This window comes from Microcebus murinus, chromosome 9 (genome assembly GCF_040939455.1).
Source record: "Microcebus murinus isolate Inina chromosome 9, M.murinus_Inina_mat1.0, whole genome shotgun sequence".
Taxonomy (NCBI): Eukaryota; Metazoa; Chordata; class Mammalia; order Primates; family Cheirogaleidae; genus Microcebus; species Microcebus murinus.
The window spans coordinates 19,789,119-19,804,795 of record NC_134112.1 but is presented as its reverse complement, the minus strand read 5'-3'; the positions used below and the strand labels follow the sequence as shown (position 1 = coordinate 19,804,795).

General features: G+C 37.2%; 1 protein-coding gene across 2 annotated transcripts in view; it reads left to right on the top strand.

Moving 5' to 3' along the window:
- Positions 1-15,677, top strand: part of BBS9 (Bardet-Biedl syndrome 9) — a 415,974-nt gene that overhangs the window by 332,202 nt on the left and 68,095 nt on the right. For both annotated transcript variants that reach the window (XM_012741281.3, XM_012741280.2), the window contains exon 20: positions 10,323-10,505. In XM_012741281.3, coding sequence (XP_012596735.1) covers positions 10,323-10,505 — 183 coding nt within the window. The remainder of the gene's footprint in view (positions 1-10,322; positions 10,506-15,677) is intronic.

Sequence of the window (15,677 nt, the reverse complement as noted above, 5' to 3'; positions counted from 1 at the left end):
ACTCTGGCTTTTGTATTATTTCCATGTGGTCTGAACCATACAGGCCTGTACATGTCTTGCCAAAGAACCACCAGATAGTAGTGGTATAACTGTATAATTTATCTTAAAAAGCAAAAACATAAAAACCACAAATGTCCAAGAGAAACAGACCCTCTGAAAAACTAGATGTTAAATCTTTCACCTCTTAAACTCTGGAACCAAGAAAATGATCAATAGCATTACCAGCACTGTTGGAGTCTCCAGGCTCCCTTTTTGCCTTTTTGGGTGTATCATCAGCATGCCCTAATTGATCCCATGTAATAATGTATCTTAGCACTCATTGCGTTAGCTAAAAGAATGCTTAGGACACCGAGCCAACTGCCCATCTATCCATCATTTCCCTTCATTGGAGATGGCACTCAAGGCTGTGTGGGTGGCTACATAATTACTGACATGTCTGCATGTAAGAATGTGGCCTGAAACATTCTAAACTTAGGAACTATTCAGATCAGACCTCATAGATGTTGTTTTTGGAGAGTGATAACTGTGGTATTCTCCAGGGCTTGTAAAATGAGCTCTGACATTGCCAACCATAGATTCCAGCTTTAATAGCGATTTGTTCAATGAGTAACCATAGTCCGGAGAACATTCATTCTTCTTTTTACAACTTGATTCCATTAATTATTATTTTTTAAATTGGGGTTTCACTTGGCTATAGGTAGATAATTTTATGGAAAGGGGTAAAAATCTGGTCAGCCAGGGGGGAAAAAAGGTAAAAATAGTAATCAGGCTTGAGATCAGTTGTATTTTTAGCTTTATATGAGCCAAGCATTGGAGTTACTTTCCTTTCAGCTGATTAAGTTACATGTCTATTTGGTGAATAAACTTTGCAGAAATAGCAAAATTTGTCTCTGTGTCACTTGTAAATGATTTATTGTCTCTCTTATTGAAACTTTTTAATCTATCAATGATATATATTTTAAAAGTCCTGGCCAAAGTCTATATTCTAGTTCTGCCTACCTTTTATATTCTTCTGGGCAAACATTAAAAAAGAAAAAAAGAGTTCTACAGTATATAGTATAAAGAAATTTCTCAGGAATAATTTGTTATTCTAAAACCAGTTTTATGAGAATTCTCAAGCATTTTGCAAGTGTGGATTGGTGTCAGGGAAAGTCGTAACCCTAGATCAGAAAAATCATTGTGACTTCTAGGAGTCACGTGATGATGCCGTGGTGTTCCAAAGCATCAGGTGATTTGGCCAATTAGCAGGTCTCTTTTTATGAAGACAGATAATTTTTGTGACTGAAGTTTTTTACTGAATGGGTACACTTTTCCTGTTGTCTTAATAGCTACCCCAAATGGTACAGTGGTTGAAAAAGTATTCTAATCCTGGGTTCAGTTTAAAAATTTAAGCTAAATGCATGCTGAAGGGGAATCTTAGGTTTTCCTTTCATGTGAAGTACAATAGAATGCAATCCAGTCCACTATCCTATTTATACAAAAATAACATAGTAGCAAAAATAGCTAAGAATTAGATTTTTGCTATGCCTTCAAAGTAAAAACCCCAGAATTCTCTTTTATCTAGCCAGAGCGTCAGCATGTGGGTAATGAATGCACATAAGCAATGAATTAATTAGTTATGAGCTTGCTACCCAAATACTTCTTACATGCTTGTCTGGCCTTTAAGCCATCTCTGTGCTGTTTCTTTTTCACTTTGAACCTTATTTCATTGCTTTTGGTAAAAGAACAATTCTTTTGGATACAAATTGGATCTTTTCAGCCAAAGTAAAAGTTTAGACCTGGTAACTTTTTTCATTTTCCTTATTGCAAGGCTTTTGCCATGTTGGAGTATGCAGCAAATGCCATCACAAACAATATTGTTGAGAGGGAAGTATGCCCTATTTCTTGCCTGCTGCCAAATCTCTCCTAGACTGAAAGCATGTCTTTCTAACCAGAGGGCTACCATCTGAAGAATAAATTCATTTCAGCAGTCATTAGAGCTGTCTATAGCTTGGTGTTAGGCAGCTCTGGCGAAAGGTGAACTGGAGCAGTTTTTTTTTTTTAAGTAGATGACAGATATATTGAGGTAGGTCTGTTGTTTCCATGTGACATCACTTGAGTTCCATTCAAATTGGGAGTCTGACAGTGTCTGATTCAGAGTGTCTAGGATTTAAGAGGCAGTTTTAGTGTGGCTGCGAGTTGCACTGGATTTTTAGGTGGATTGACTTTGAGGTTCAGCAATTCATCCAGCATTTGTGGGACACCCAGTGTGTACTGGAAAATCATGGGCATATTGGAGTCTTATCAGTTACTCTTTTTACACTGGAATTTTCTAGAATTTTAATTATGAGTTTTATTTTCCCTCTGCTTTTTCATAGTGTACTTTAGGAACATTTTTTTAAATCACCAAACTTTCTCTAGCATTTTCAATAAGGTATAAAAGAAAACCAAACAATATCTAGTTCTCTGAGTAACAAGTCTCAGAGAATGTCTAGAGAACAAGTCATACCAGCCAAAGTTGTGTGTCTCTGTGTGCATGTTTTAATAGAATTGCTAAGGGAGTAGATAAAGGGACTCTAACATGTATAACTTACATAGGTTTTAGTAATATATTTGACACAGAGTATCATGATTATTTTATTTTGAAACTTGATTAAACTTGGCTAAAAAATGAGCACTGTCTCATTAAGTGACCACAGAGTGAGAATCAGGGAACAGAGGGGTGATCAGCTGTCCTGCCTAATTTTGGGAGATAGTAGTTGGTTGGTAGTGTGCTGCAAGTACAGACAGAAGGGTCTTCCTTTTCATTGTCATTTTTAATCTAATAGAAAAAGGAGAATTTGCCTGATGTTACTAAATTGAAATGAGCCCTAAATTATAGGAAGTATTAAGAAATAGTAACCAGGAGCCAAACAAATTAGAAATGAATAGAAAGAATATTAACTAGATTTTATTAATATTTTATATGTGAGAAAACTAAATAGCTAGCCAATGGTTGTACAGCTAGTGAGTAGCATTACCAGTATTCATACTTAGATCTCATTGATTCCAAAGTCACATATTATTCCATCATCCTTAAGGTCAGTAAGCCCTAGTTGCAATATGATATAGCCATTAATTTATCAAAATTGTTTCCTAAGTAAAGGTGCTTTTATTTGTGATAATTTACCTACCTGACATGAATTATACTTTCAAAGTACTTTTTATTGTCTTACTGTTTTAATAGCTTTATTCAGATATAATTTACATATATGTAATTCACCAATTTAAAGTGTATAATTCAGTGATTTTTAGTGTAATCACAGGGTTGTGCCACCCTTACCACGATCTTAGAACATTTCATCCCCCAAAAGGAAACCCCACATCTGTTAGCTGTCACTTCCCATTCCCTCCTATCTACCGCCCACCCCCAGGCCTAAGCAACCACTAATCTACTTTCTGTTTATAGATTTGCCTATTCTAGGCATTTAATATAAATGAAATCACATAATATGTGGTTTTGTGATGGGCTTCTTTCACTTAGCATAATGTTTTCAAGATCCATCCATGTTGTAGCATGTATAAGTACTTCATTTTTTATGGCTGAATAATATTCTATTATATGGATATGCCACATTTTCTTTATCCATTTATCAATTGATAGGCATTTGAGTTATTTCTACTTTTTGGCTATTGTGAATAATGCTACTATAGATATTCATAAACAAGTTTTTAAGTGGGCATACATCTTCATTTTTCTTGGGCACATACCTAGAAGTGGTATTACTGGTTCATGTGGTAACTCTATATTTAACTTTTTAATTTTTCCAAAGCAGCTCTACCATATTACATTCCCATTGGCAATGTGTGAGGGTTCCAATTTTCTCCACATCCTTGCCAACATTTGTTATTGTCCATCTTTTTACCCCTCTCATTTAATTCTCATAATCCTATGAATTAAACAAAGAAAAATATTCATACTTTTACTTTATAGATAAAAATCCCAAGACAACAAACATTAAATAAGAAACCTAGTATGTGTGTAAATAGAGGGGAAGAAGTAGCATGGATAATTCAAAACAACAAATCACCCATAAGTAATTTAAAAGTTTTTGAATCAGACACTTATAGCTATGTTGGATGTCAGAGATCATGTTTCTCACATTTGAAAGATGGAACAAGAGCCTAGAAAAGGTAGGGAAATTGAACACTGACATAAAGCTACTTGGTAGCAAAGCCAGAACTAGAAGCCCCATCTCCTCGGCTCCAACACCATTGCCTGTTTCAGCCTATTGCATTCTTTCTTAGGGTATGTATAAATTCATCCATGTCATAGGAACTCCATTTTCTTAATCCCTTCATCCATGCCAGCCTTTTATTAAGATAAACCTATCTTCATATGGGGTATTAGAAGGTCAGCAAAGCTGAAAGCTCCCATTGGGGAGCTCCTGATAGAATTTGTTCCACGTATTACCTGTGATGAGACTGATGTGCAGGCAGAAAATTAATGCAGGCAGTACTCCATGATGGTGTTTCTTAGGTCAAATTGCTTGGCTATGAACTGGCTCTGCTGCTTACTAACTGCTGCTTACTAACTGCTTACTAACTAACATTATAGAACATTATAGAACATCAACTTGCTCAGACCACTGAAGACATTGTAATGTGAGATTTATAGAAAACAAATGCATCATCTTTTATCACGCTCTGATATCATACTAAATCATACTTTAAAAAGTAGCTTCACTAAAGGAGCAGCCCTAGAAAATAGCTGTTTTCTAAAATCTTCATATTTTTGGGCTATATAGAACATAATAAAATTCCCTTTGTTAAGAGAAAAAAAAACTTAGTATGCTAATTTCCCATCCTTACAGATTATGAACTAATTTTCTTTATACTGTAACCTTGGGCAGTATCAACCAACTTTGGGCAGAAACCAACCAATTTGAGTTGACCTTATGTTAAAAGCCCCAATAATGGGAAAGCTTAACTGAAGTACATATGCCTATCATGGATGTAATAGTAGTGTTTTTCCTTAGTATTTTTGCTTAATTATCAAGATAAAAATCAACTGGATAATTTTATGGGGCTGGCTGTATACGTATGTGTATTGGTGCAGAACAGGATTGGAATCCTGGCCCTTCTCTGCCCTCATGCATGGCCACAGGCAATGTGCTCAAATGGCTCTAAGCTTCTGTTTCCTCAGCAGGGAGTGGGGTAGAAGGGGTCAACAGTTCCTATCTCGGGGTTGTCATGAGGACCAAATGATAATCTGAGTGTAACAGCCCTATGCACAGTGTCTGTCCCATAGTCAAGCCTCAGTAAATGACAGCTAAATGGCAATGTAGGGGAGTTCCATGTGCCACACATGAGATTTGGAGGCAGATTCGATGGTAAAGTTAGGTGAAAAAGTTGGACATGTGAGTGTTCACATCGTATGATTCATGTCTACTCTGCTGTTGCTGCTGCTACTTTCCTGTAACCAATTTTAGAGCCTATCTTGGCAGCTGGAAGTATTTGGGATTAATTTCACACTCACTTTATGAGTTGAGCGTTTTCCTGCAAGCAGCCTCTGGCTGGGCCTCTGCCTCATTACTTTGGCATCAACTGATATGGTGGTTGGACAGAGATATCCTTTGGGGTCTCCATTTTATTTGGAAACCTTCAATTTGAAAAAGCAAAACAAAGGCCATCAACACATTGTGCTTAAAATTGTTAGCATTTATTGTTTCCTAAACTCCTCCCTTTCTGTTGAACACTAGAGAACACACATCTTGCTCAGCCAGTGATGAACCCTGAAAAACCACTGTTCCTCAAATTTAAGTCCTACTGGCTGGTTGGCCTCATTTCTTAGTTCAGGTGAGCTGTGAGATCTTTTAGGCCTTGGTCACACAGATCTGAATCTTGATGGTTCTGGTTTTTCCAGCCCTTTTTACTATGTTAATTCTGCTAAATTCATTTGGCTTTCCATGGAGAACAAAGTAAACTTGGCTGTTACGTGTAAAACTAAATTGAGAACATGGAGATCTGTTTAGTATTTCATGCTGGCCAGTAGGTCAGGAAGATTTTCCTTGGGGGTAATTTACATAAGGAATTGTTTATCCCATTTCTTTCCAATTTCTGTGACCATTTGGGGATAGCAGACTCTTTCCACAATGGCACAGAAATCTATCCAATGAGACTGAGACTTAGAGAAATGATGCTTCTCCTGGACTGATGTATTTTGGGCCTTGCTCAGGAAAGATCTTGTGGCTTGGGCTGCTGTCTCACTGAGAAGTCATTCTTCCACCACAGCTGTGTTTAGCAAGTTGGGTGGGTCCATGAACTGACATGCTGTTACACTTAGTGAGAATTTTCCCTTGATAGTGAGGAACGTGCATAAAAGCTTCACTTAAGTCCAGCAAATGCCCCAAATATTTATCATGGTCTGATCGCTGCTTAGAGTACAGTTTCCATCAGTAATGCCCACACTCACAATACTCAGAGACTCCCCAGTGCCTACAGAGTTAAGTGCATGCTCTTCACCCTGATATTCGGGCTCCTCTACAACAGTTGCCCAGCTTACCTTTTCAGTCTCTGCAAATACTATTCCTGAACTGGAATGTTTGCTCTTTCACTAGAGCAGGCAGCCTCTATTTTTCTGCTTTAATGCTTTGCTCAAGTTGTTTCCTTCACATTTAAAGCCCCCCTTATCTAAAATCTATTCTTTAGGATGCATTTCTGGTATCTTTTCTTACTGGTGTGCTGGTGAATATTTAACAACAGGCTCTCTGGGGAGGAGGGGGTGGGAAGGAATCCTGACTTTGTAATATTTGTTGATTTCCAAGTTGTAAATGCTTCCACAATGGCCAATTTCAAGCTATCAACATGAGATCTCTGAATGCAGAGTTGGGAAGAAATGGACAGTAGTAGCCCATTGCAAAGTCTTTCCCACATATAGACCCAGTAGGCATAAATAAACCCAAGATAGATAGTAGTAGGAAGTAATGAGTGTTGAGTGTTTATTACCTTTGTTTTTAATGTAATTTATTTAGTGTTAGGTTTATGTAATTTAATCTTTAGTAATAGCTGTGTTTAACAACTGGCTCACAAAATTCCTGAAAATTGAATAGCTTCTTTTTGCTGATGTGGGAAGATCTGACCAAGCCAGCTCCTTCTTCCTCCACCTCTTCCTTCCTAAGGCCCTCCATACTCAGCTAGTAGTAGTGTGCCCATCTCTGAGCCTTACAAAGTGCTTTAGGTCTTAAGCAGGCTTTGGAGTGAGACAGACTCCAAAGTTTGAATCCTGTTTTATCATTTGCTGGGTGTATGCTACTTAATTTGAAGATCCCAGTGCAAAATGAAAATGAGGGGGCCTAGTTCAAAAGGCAGGAGGAAAGGACTATTAAAACAGCTACTAAAATATAAAGCTTTTTCCTTTTTTCAGTGATCTCTCTTTCACAACCTCTGATGGTGTTTTTATTTCTTATTTAATATCTTTCCAACTAAAGAAAAATTACTTAAAATTTAAATTTTAAATGATTAGCATGAATTTACCATAAATCCTTATATTGTCAATGCCAGTTTTAAATGCAAGTGTTAGAGAATTTAACCCATATAAACAAATGAATGAAAGACCTCTGCTCATGTGCATGCTTCTTTTGTCCCATCAACTTCACTCACAAAACACAAATTCAAAAATAAAATTATTCAGAATTTCAAGGCAGGGACAACAAGGCATTAAACCAGGCACAAGGCCCTTCTAAGCTTGGGCACAGTTTGCATGCCCTGTGTACAGTACCGGGCAAATTCTTTGCATTTGCTGAGCCTCGAAGCTGAAAGAGATAAGGCCAACTAAGTCTCAGTGGAGGTGTGAGGATGGAAGGCACTGATAGCTGTGTGGCACAGGGCAGAATGCCTGGCATGCGGTCTATGTTCAGATAGTTGGAGGATTGTCATTAACATAATAATCATAATGTTAATGGAATTCTCCTTTGTAGTCTATAGCTGTGGTACCCAACCCCTCCAACCCCACCCCCACTGCTTTACCTGTATTTACAGCCACTCCCAATCACTCACATCACTGCAGGAGCTTCGCCTCCTGTCAGATTAGCATTGGCGTTAGATTCTCGTAGGAGTGCAAACCCTACTGTAAACTGCACATGTGAGGGATCTAGGTTGCATGATCCTTATGAGAATCTAATGCCTGATGGTCTGAGGTGGAGCTGAGGTGGTGATGCTAGCACTGGGGAGTGGCTACAAATACAGATTATCATTAGCAGAGAGTTTTGACTGCACAATAAATGTAATGTGCTTGAATCATCCTGAAACCACCCCTCCCCCAAGTCTGTGGAAAAATTGTCTTCCATGAAACAGGTCCCTGATGCCAAATATGTTAAGGACCACTAATCTACAGGGTCTTCCTTATGTGGTCAATATTTATCTCCTTGACTTATTTTCCTTTCTCTATTATGAACTCTTTAAAGGTGGAGATTAGATCTGTCTCCATTGAGTTCCCTACAGTGCTTCCTCAAATTCTTATACATACCTGGCACTTGGTAGGTGTTTATGACCTTGATCTTTGTATGATTTGGAGTTTTTGACAATAAGCATCTATGTCTTATGATGGCCCCACAATGAGGCTTAATTGGTAACATTTGCAGGAAGAAAAAGAGTATAAACTTAGACTTTAACAGGAGTCAGTTGTAATCATAGTGAGGGTGGGGTGAACCATATGATTCCAGGTGTTTTGGTTTAAGGAAAAGTGGCCTTTCTCCCTCTTCGAGGGGACTTCTTGAAGTAATGGGGAAGGGATGAGTTCCAAGCTCCATTTGAGTAAAAGAGGCCCCAGGGATATTAACTCTGGCCCACAATAATCCCTCCCTTTGCTAACTTCTTTCACATTTACTTTCTGTTCTGCACAATTAGGGCATTATTATATTAATAGTAATGTTTCTTTCCACTAATTGGTTGTATATGTATGGGATTTTTTCCAACAAGTTGTAAGATCATTGTGGGCTAGAAGAATATTGTGTACTTCTTTTGAACGCTAATGGAAAGTAGCACAAAACTAGGCACATAGCAAGCAATGCACTTCATGTAGTACTGGTCTTGGTTCAAACTCGCATGGCTCTATATGTGAATTGTGATTGCCTTTTATAACTCCTCTAAGCCCTCAGCCAAGTGGCAAAGAATCCTGGTCATCCCAGCGTTTTCAGGCAAGGACCTTCAGTGCTCTCTTTCCCTAACCTATATCTCTTTTTCAGTATCTCCCAAACACTCTGAGGACTGTTCCCCTACAGCCCCTCTCCCCACATGGTGTTTGGGAGACCACATAGCTATACACTCTACTCATTTGTATGATGATTTTTAAAGAAGCCCTTTGGGCCTGTGTCAATAAACCATGAAATATCACCAAATGGATTATCTGTAGCAGACTTCTGAAATTCCTCTCAGCTTAGTCCCTCAAGCTGGTGGGGGCTTGTAGAAAGGAGCCCACATTGCACTCTTCTTTGCTATTCCTGTTGTGGGACCGTCAGACGCCTTGAGCTTCTGGGGCAGTCAGTTCATTACTTTTAATGAGCATGAAATTCACCAAGACATTAAAATAAAATAAAACACCAATGGGAAGTCTTGGATGTTCCATCCAATTGTTGCTTTAGTTCTTTTTTCCACAGGTTTATTCAAAAGGATGAAAAAAAAGCCAATTCTATTCACTCCTGCCAAATTTATCCTAAGCAGATTTGGCGTTGTAAAGGTAACACACCCTGAACATTTTTTTTCTTTCAGGTCCTTGTGGGCTGGTGCCTCACATTTGTGTTAAAAATGGCATTCCTCAACTGATCAAATGTTTGAACATTATCTACTTTTTAGATATAATAAGAAATATTGGATATCCCAATACTATGTAACATAAAAAAACTAATATCAGAGGAAGACAGTTCTTTTCTGAAAAAGGTATAATGAAGTTATTATTTGGAACTACAAAGCAAATGCAGTTATTTTGATAAGACTATTTTAATTGATCAATCTTTGTGGCTAATAATAAAGACCGTGATAACTTTATTAGAGGTTACTTATATTTCCATATATTGAAGAAGGTCAATTGATGGTGAAGCAGACACTGAACAGTGTCCCCACTAAACTGATTTTGTGGATGTTTTCATCTCCCTGCCATATGGATTTGGAATTACTCAGGGAGCATTTTTTTTACAGAAGGAAGTTAGCAGATGAATGATAACTCTTTTACTACTCAATAGCTTGTGTTTATGGAAGACAAAGTTCGTCAAGATATTTTAAAGAAAAACAAAAGTGTGCCAAACGTAATTTGTTGAGGGCTCAAGAATTCTGAAATTGTCCCTAACCGAAGTTTGTAATTTCTGCAGGTAATGGCTCTAGCAGATGCACTAGAGGAAAACCAAGACAATCTGTTCCAGTCATTCACCAGGCTGAAAAGTGCCACCCATTTGGTGATTCTGCTGATCGGGCTGTGGCAGAAGCTCAGTGCTGACCAGACTGCTATTCTGGAAGCAGCATTTCTGCCGCTGCAGGAAGACACTCAAGAATTGGTAAGGACTCACAAGCCTGCAGTGGGAACAGTCAGCGTTATTGAAAAAAAAAAAATTGGTTTTAAGAAGATATCACATAGCTATCATGTTTTTCTAAGGTATCAAATGAGGGTTTGGTTTTTTTTTTTTTTTTTTTTTTACAAAAATGCTATTTTCCTTTTCTTTAAACCATAATAAAAATGTCAAATGAAGGCCTTTTTTCTAAAGCTATTTTAAAAATCAGTATGTAGTCCATTTTTATGTGGTATCCAGTCTATTTTTTATGTGTTCTTCAATCATTTAGAAGCCAGGGAAACAGTCGTTTGACGGCCTGAGTGACGACAGTAACCTTCAGATTAGCTAATCCTTTCCTTTTCCTCCAGAGAAAACACTCTGGCCATTTTAATGCTCAACCTCCTTAAATTTAAGTGTCACTTCAAAGGTTAGAGAGAACTGAGATAGTCTTGCTAAAAATGACGGGAATAGTTCCTTACGTTTATAGAGTTATTTATATGTAGTTTTAAAACTCTTACCCTCGATCTTAGAATATAGGTAGTTCAGAATGAAAAAAGAAATTAGGGTGGTATTTGAAGTTTTCAATGAAGGATTATATAAGTAAAAACATCTCAGATCCCTTGAATTGTAGAGGTATATATGACCATCAGGTGCCATTTTGGGAGATTTTTTTGTATGCTTTAATTTACAAAGAAATAATATATATCTGAGTAATTAGAGACCCTTGAACTTAGTTTTTTGTAATGGAGAAAAACATTCTAAGGGAAAATCATTTCAAATCCATTTGAGTACAGAGTACTAAAAATAATAGTATTAAAACTAACATGTTTTTGAGTACTTACTAGGTACCAGGTGCTATTTTAAGTGTTTTATAAGAATTATCTCATTCAATCTTAAACATGACCCTATAAGATAGTTAAGGTACTGTGTTCATGCCTGTGTTACAAATGGGAAAATTTAGGCTTTGAGAATTAAGCATTTTTCTGAAACTAATGGGCAGTAGAGCCAGGGCCCAAGTTTATCTAACTGTATTTTAATGAACAACATCATGAACATAATTTTGAGAATCTCAAGTTTTATCAGCTGAATTGAATCTTCTACAACTGGATCAAAGGATTGTCAGATTTTTTTTTAAAAAAGAGAAGCTATATTTTATGTCCTACACAAAATACTAATAAATAAATGGGAAAAAGTTTAGAATGTATATTTTTTAGTGATAAATAATATAAGGAGATTGATAACATTGCAACTAAAATTGACCTTTGAGAAACTAGAAATGACACAACTGCAACACTAGAAAATAAAGAATGGTTAGGATTATATTAAGGGGTATATTAATAAGAATGATGGCTTATCACTTATGAACTCAGAAAAGGCATAAATAGCTTCAGTTCTTGGTTCTATCACTTAATGACAAAATCAATGTGGTCCAGTTTCTTAACTATTCTAAATCTCTGCTTCAGTAGCTGTTAAGATAGAAACAATAATAGGACCTACCCAATAAGTTGTAATTGGAATTAAATGAGGTAATTGAGTAGAGTGTTGAAGGTTAGCAATCATTATTGGAAGTGGTTTGTACATTTTATGTATGTTATTTATATTCCTCACTGAAGTCATAGAAGGTATGTATTATTACCTTTTTATGGTTATTTGCCCATCTCCACAATTACACTAGAGGGCAAGAATAATATCTTACCCCCTTTTATATCCTCAGTACCTAGCACAATGCCTGAGCATGGCACAGTGAATATTTGTTGGGTGGAGAAATGGAGAATAGGGTGAAAACTAACAAGTGGTGACCTAGCAGAACAGGTACAGTAGATGTGATCTGAAGCATGAGGAAGAGGAAGGTTGGGGCCAGACACATAATTTGCAGGGCCCAGTACAAAATGAAAACGCAGATGCCTTGTTCAAAAAGTAGGAGAATAGGGCTAAAGTGCTGTTAAAACAGCTACTAAAAACAAAGCTTTTTTTCCCCTGCAGTCTCTTTCTCTTGACTTGTCATGTGTTGTTTTTTTTTAATTTCTTTTTTAAAAATATTTTATAAATATTTTAATTATATAATTTTTTTCATGCCAGTGTCTGGGGTTTTCATGCCAATGTCAGGGGGCATGGTGTTTTTTATTTGCTATTCTAAGTTGTTCTCAGTAAAGACAAATTACATTTAAATTGTTAGTATGAAGTTTACCATTGATCTTTATAATGCACAGTGCCACTTTGAAATACAAATATGAGAGCATTAAGCTCATATGTGGAATCAACAACATTACACAATTTATATTTCATAGCTTGTATATATACATGTATTTTGTTCTTACAAAACTATGGAATTGCCGCAGAAGACTTAATTGTTTTATTTCACTTCTTGATATGTTCCCATTATCCAACGCTCTCTACCTTCAGCTTATTGATGAGGAAGGAAGAACTGAAAGGAAAAGGAACTCAGTGTCACTGTATCTTCTCCTTTCCTTCTATTTTATCATTTTTAGTGCAAGTGATTGGATAATACAGGGGAAGTAACAGGAGTAAGAAAGGTTATAATGCCCTTCCTTAGTTATTTGTGTTACTTTGAGTTCTGTTGCTTCTTTCTTCATTTAAAATGAGTTCTAGGCCGGGCGCGGTGGCTCACGCCTGTAATCCTAGCTCTTGGGAGGCCGAGGCGGGCGGATTGCTCAAGGTCAGGAGTTCAAAACCAGCCTGAGCAAGAGCGAGACCCCGTCTCTACTATAAATAGAAAGAAACTAATTGGCCAACTGATATATATATATAAAATTAGCCGGGCATGGTGGCGCATGCCTGTAGTCCCAGCTACTCGGGAGGCTGAGACAGAAGGATCGATCGAGCCCAGGAGTTTGAGGTTGCTGTGAGCTAGGCTGATGCCACGGCACTCACACTAGCCTGGGCAACAAAGCGAGACTCTGTCTCAAAAAAAAAATAAATAAATAAATAAAATGAGTTCTGGTTGTAATGGAAACCCTCTCAAGCCTGTCAGTGTCCCCACTTAATCAGTCTGGAAATAACACACCTTGATTTGAGTCTCCCTGAACCCCCACTCATCATGGGGCCATAGGAATTCCAAGCCCATGGGGCTGTATGTGAATGGGGTAGAAGGAGAGAGGGGGCACACATACATCTTCCCTTCTCATGCACATGCTTCATTGTCCCATCAGACTTCACTTACTAAACACAAATTCAAAGATAAAATTATTAAGAATTTCAAGATGGTGACAACAAAACATAAAAGCAGGCAGGGGTTTGAGGGAGAGTCCTTCTGAGCCCAGGGCCCTGTGTAGCAACTTCCATGCTCAGAAGCTGAGCCTAAAGCATGGTTAGATTCAAAGGAAGAACTTACTAGAAATAAAGCTTCTAAACGTAGGAACACAGGAAAGATTGTATTTCCTACTCAAAAGATCTTAAAAACAGCCTCATTTGTCTAGAAGTATATAAATATGTTCATCCCTGTAGTCAGGTGGAAGGACTTAGCTTCTCACTGCCCCTTTCTACCCTGTCTCTGCATTCTCTACTGTCACACATCCCAAAACACGTAGAGGAAAATTCTTCCAACTCTCTTCTGAATTTGATAACATTAGAAGATGTGTGTACTTGTTATGTCTATTGGAGTCATTAATGAGACAAGACATTTGATAAAAACATAACTTGGAGAAGAATGAATCAAAAAAGACATTTTAATACTGCTTGTTATGCTCTTCATCTTTAATTAGGTTGTGGTATTCACTTTGGACCTATACTGTTGAGACAGCTTATAAGTCTTGAGAAAAAAGGAATCCTTTTTCATTCTTTAAGACATACGCATACAGTATGTGGTTTTGACATGCTAGTTCACAATCCCTCACATTATGCCTTTAGACCTCACAAATAAATGTTATGTGATGGGTATCCCACTGAGATGTGAAAATGAAATATGCAAACCTGAAATAACTTGGAAGGAGGGTGAGGCAGGGAAGAAAGGAGTCTCTTACCAGAATGTTGAAAATATATCCCATATTGAAGTTATTATGATACCACAAAAATCTGAATGTAATTTAGATGGTTTGGTTGAGGGTGGATGGCAGAGTACATGTGTGAGGGGGAGAACTTTAGACATGTGGACAACATTTTCAGAAGAGACTCTCAGCTCAAGGTCAGATGTCCCCACAAGTATTGAGAGTTAGAAGAAAGTGCTCAGGAGATGTTTTATTTACATTTCAAACTACTACGCATAATGCATTGTGTGTTGTTATTTAGATGGCGTGTGTCAAAAGGCAGGCTAAATGCAATAGTCATCTCTGGAATATTTTCTCCTTAATGGCATCAGGTTCACAAAGCAAAAATATTTAGAATTTACTGTTGCTAATGAAAAGCAGTGTTCTTCACACTATATTATCAGTATTTTGTTTAAAATACCATCGAATTTGGAACAGAATTCATCCTTGTTGTCTTTGATCTGTCTTTTTAGTAATGCTTTTCCATTTTTGTCACTTCTCAATACTCTTTTGGGGTTAATAAATGCTGGTATTGCAGACTATTATGTGTAATTTTTTTAAGGTGCTGAAAGTTATATATGCCAGATGTGCTTTTGTGGCACATCTTTTCACTTTCACTTTAAGAAACACATTAGACATTCTATTTGGTATCTCCAAAAAGAGCTTTTAAACTCAGTTCCATCAGTGGATTTAGTAAGCTGGCATTGTCCCTACCATCTTCCTCTGATGATGAGGAAGTGTTGCCCAAAATAATGTTCTATTAGAGTATCTGATAGGGCAATTTGAAAATGAATTATTTTCATACCTTTCAGGTTAGAGTCTGAGGATATTTCAGAGTATTTGAATTCTTAATGCAGAATTTAAATATATTCCTATTGACCATCCATCTACTTGAAGTTCTATGGAAAGTACTATGTCTCCTAAGGTCAATGGGAGCTGTGTTACTGAGTCTCAGAGAGTGTTTGATGTGACATTTCACACATCTTCCTCTAATGATGCTGCATAGAAGTCAAAAGCTGTAAAACCATACATACCTCAGGATTGGCCTAATAGAACAAATCTTTTATCCAGTCATTTATTCATTCAGTGAATATTTATTGAGCACCCACTGTGTTAGGCAGTGCTCTGGTCACATAGCATACCTCAGTAAACAAAACCAACTTAGAACCCATCCTTTGTGGATTTTACTTCAACA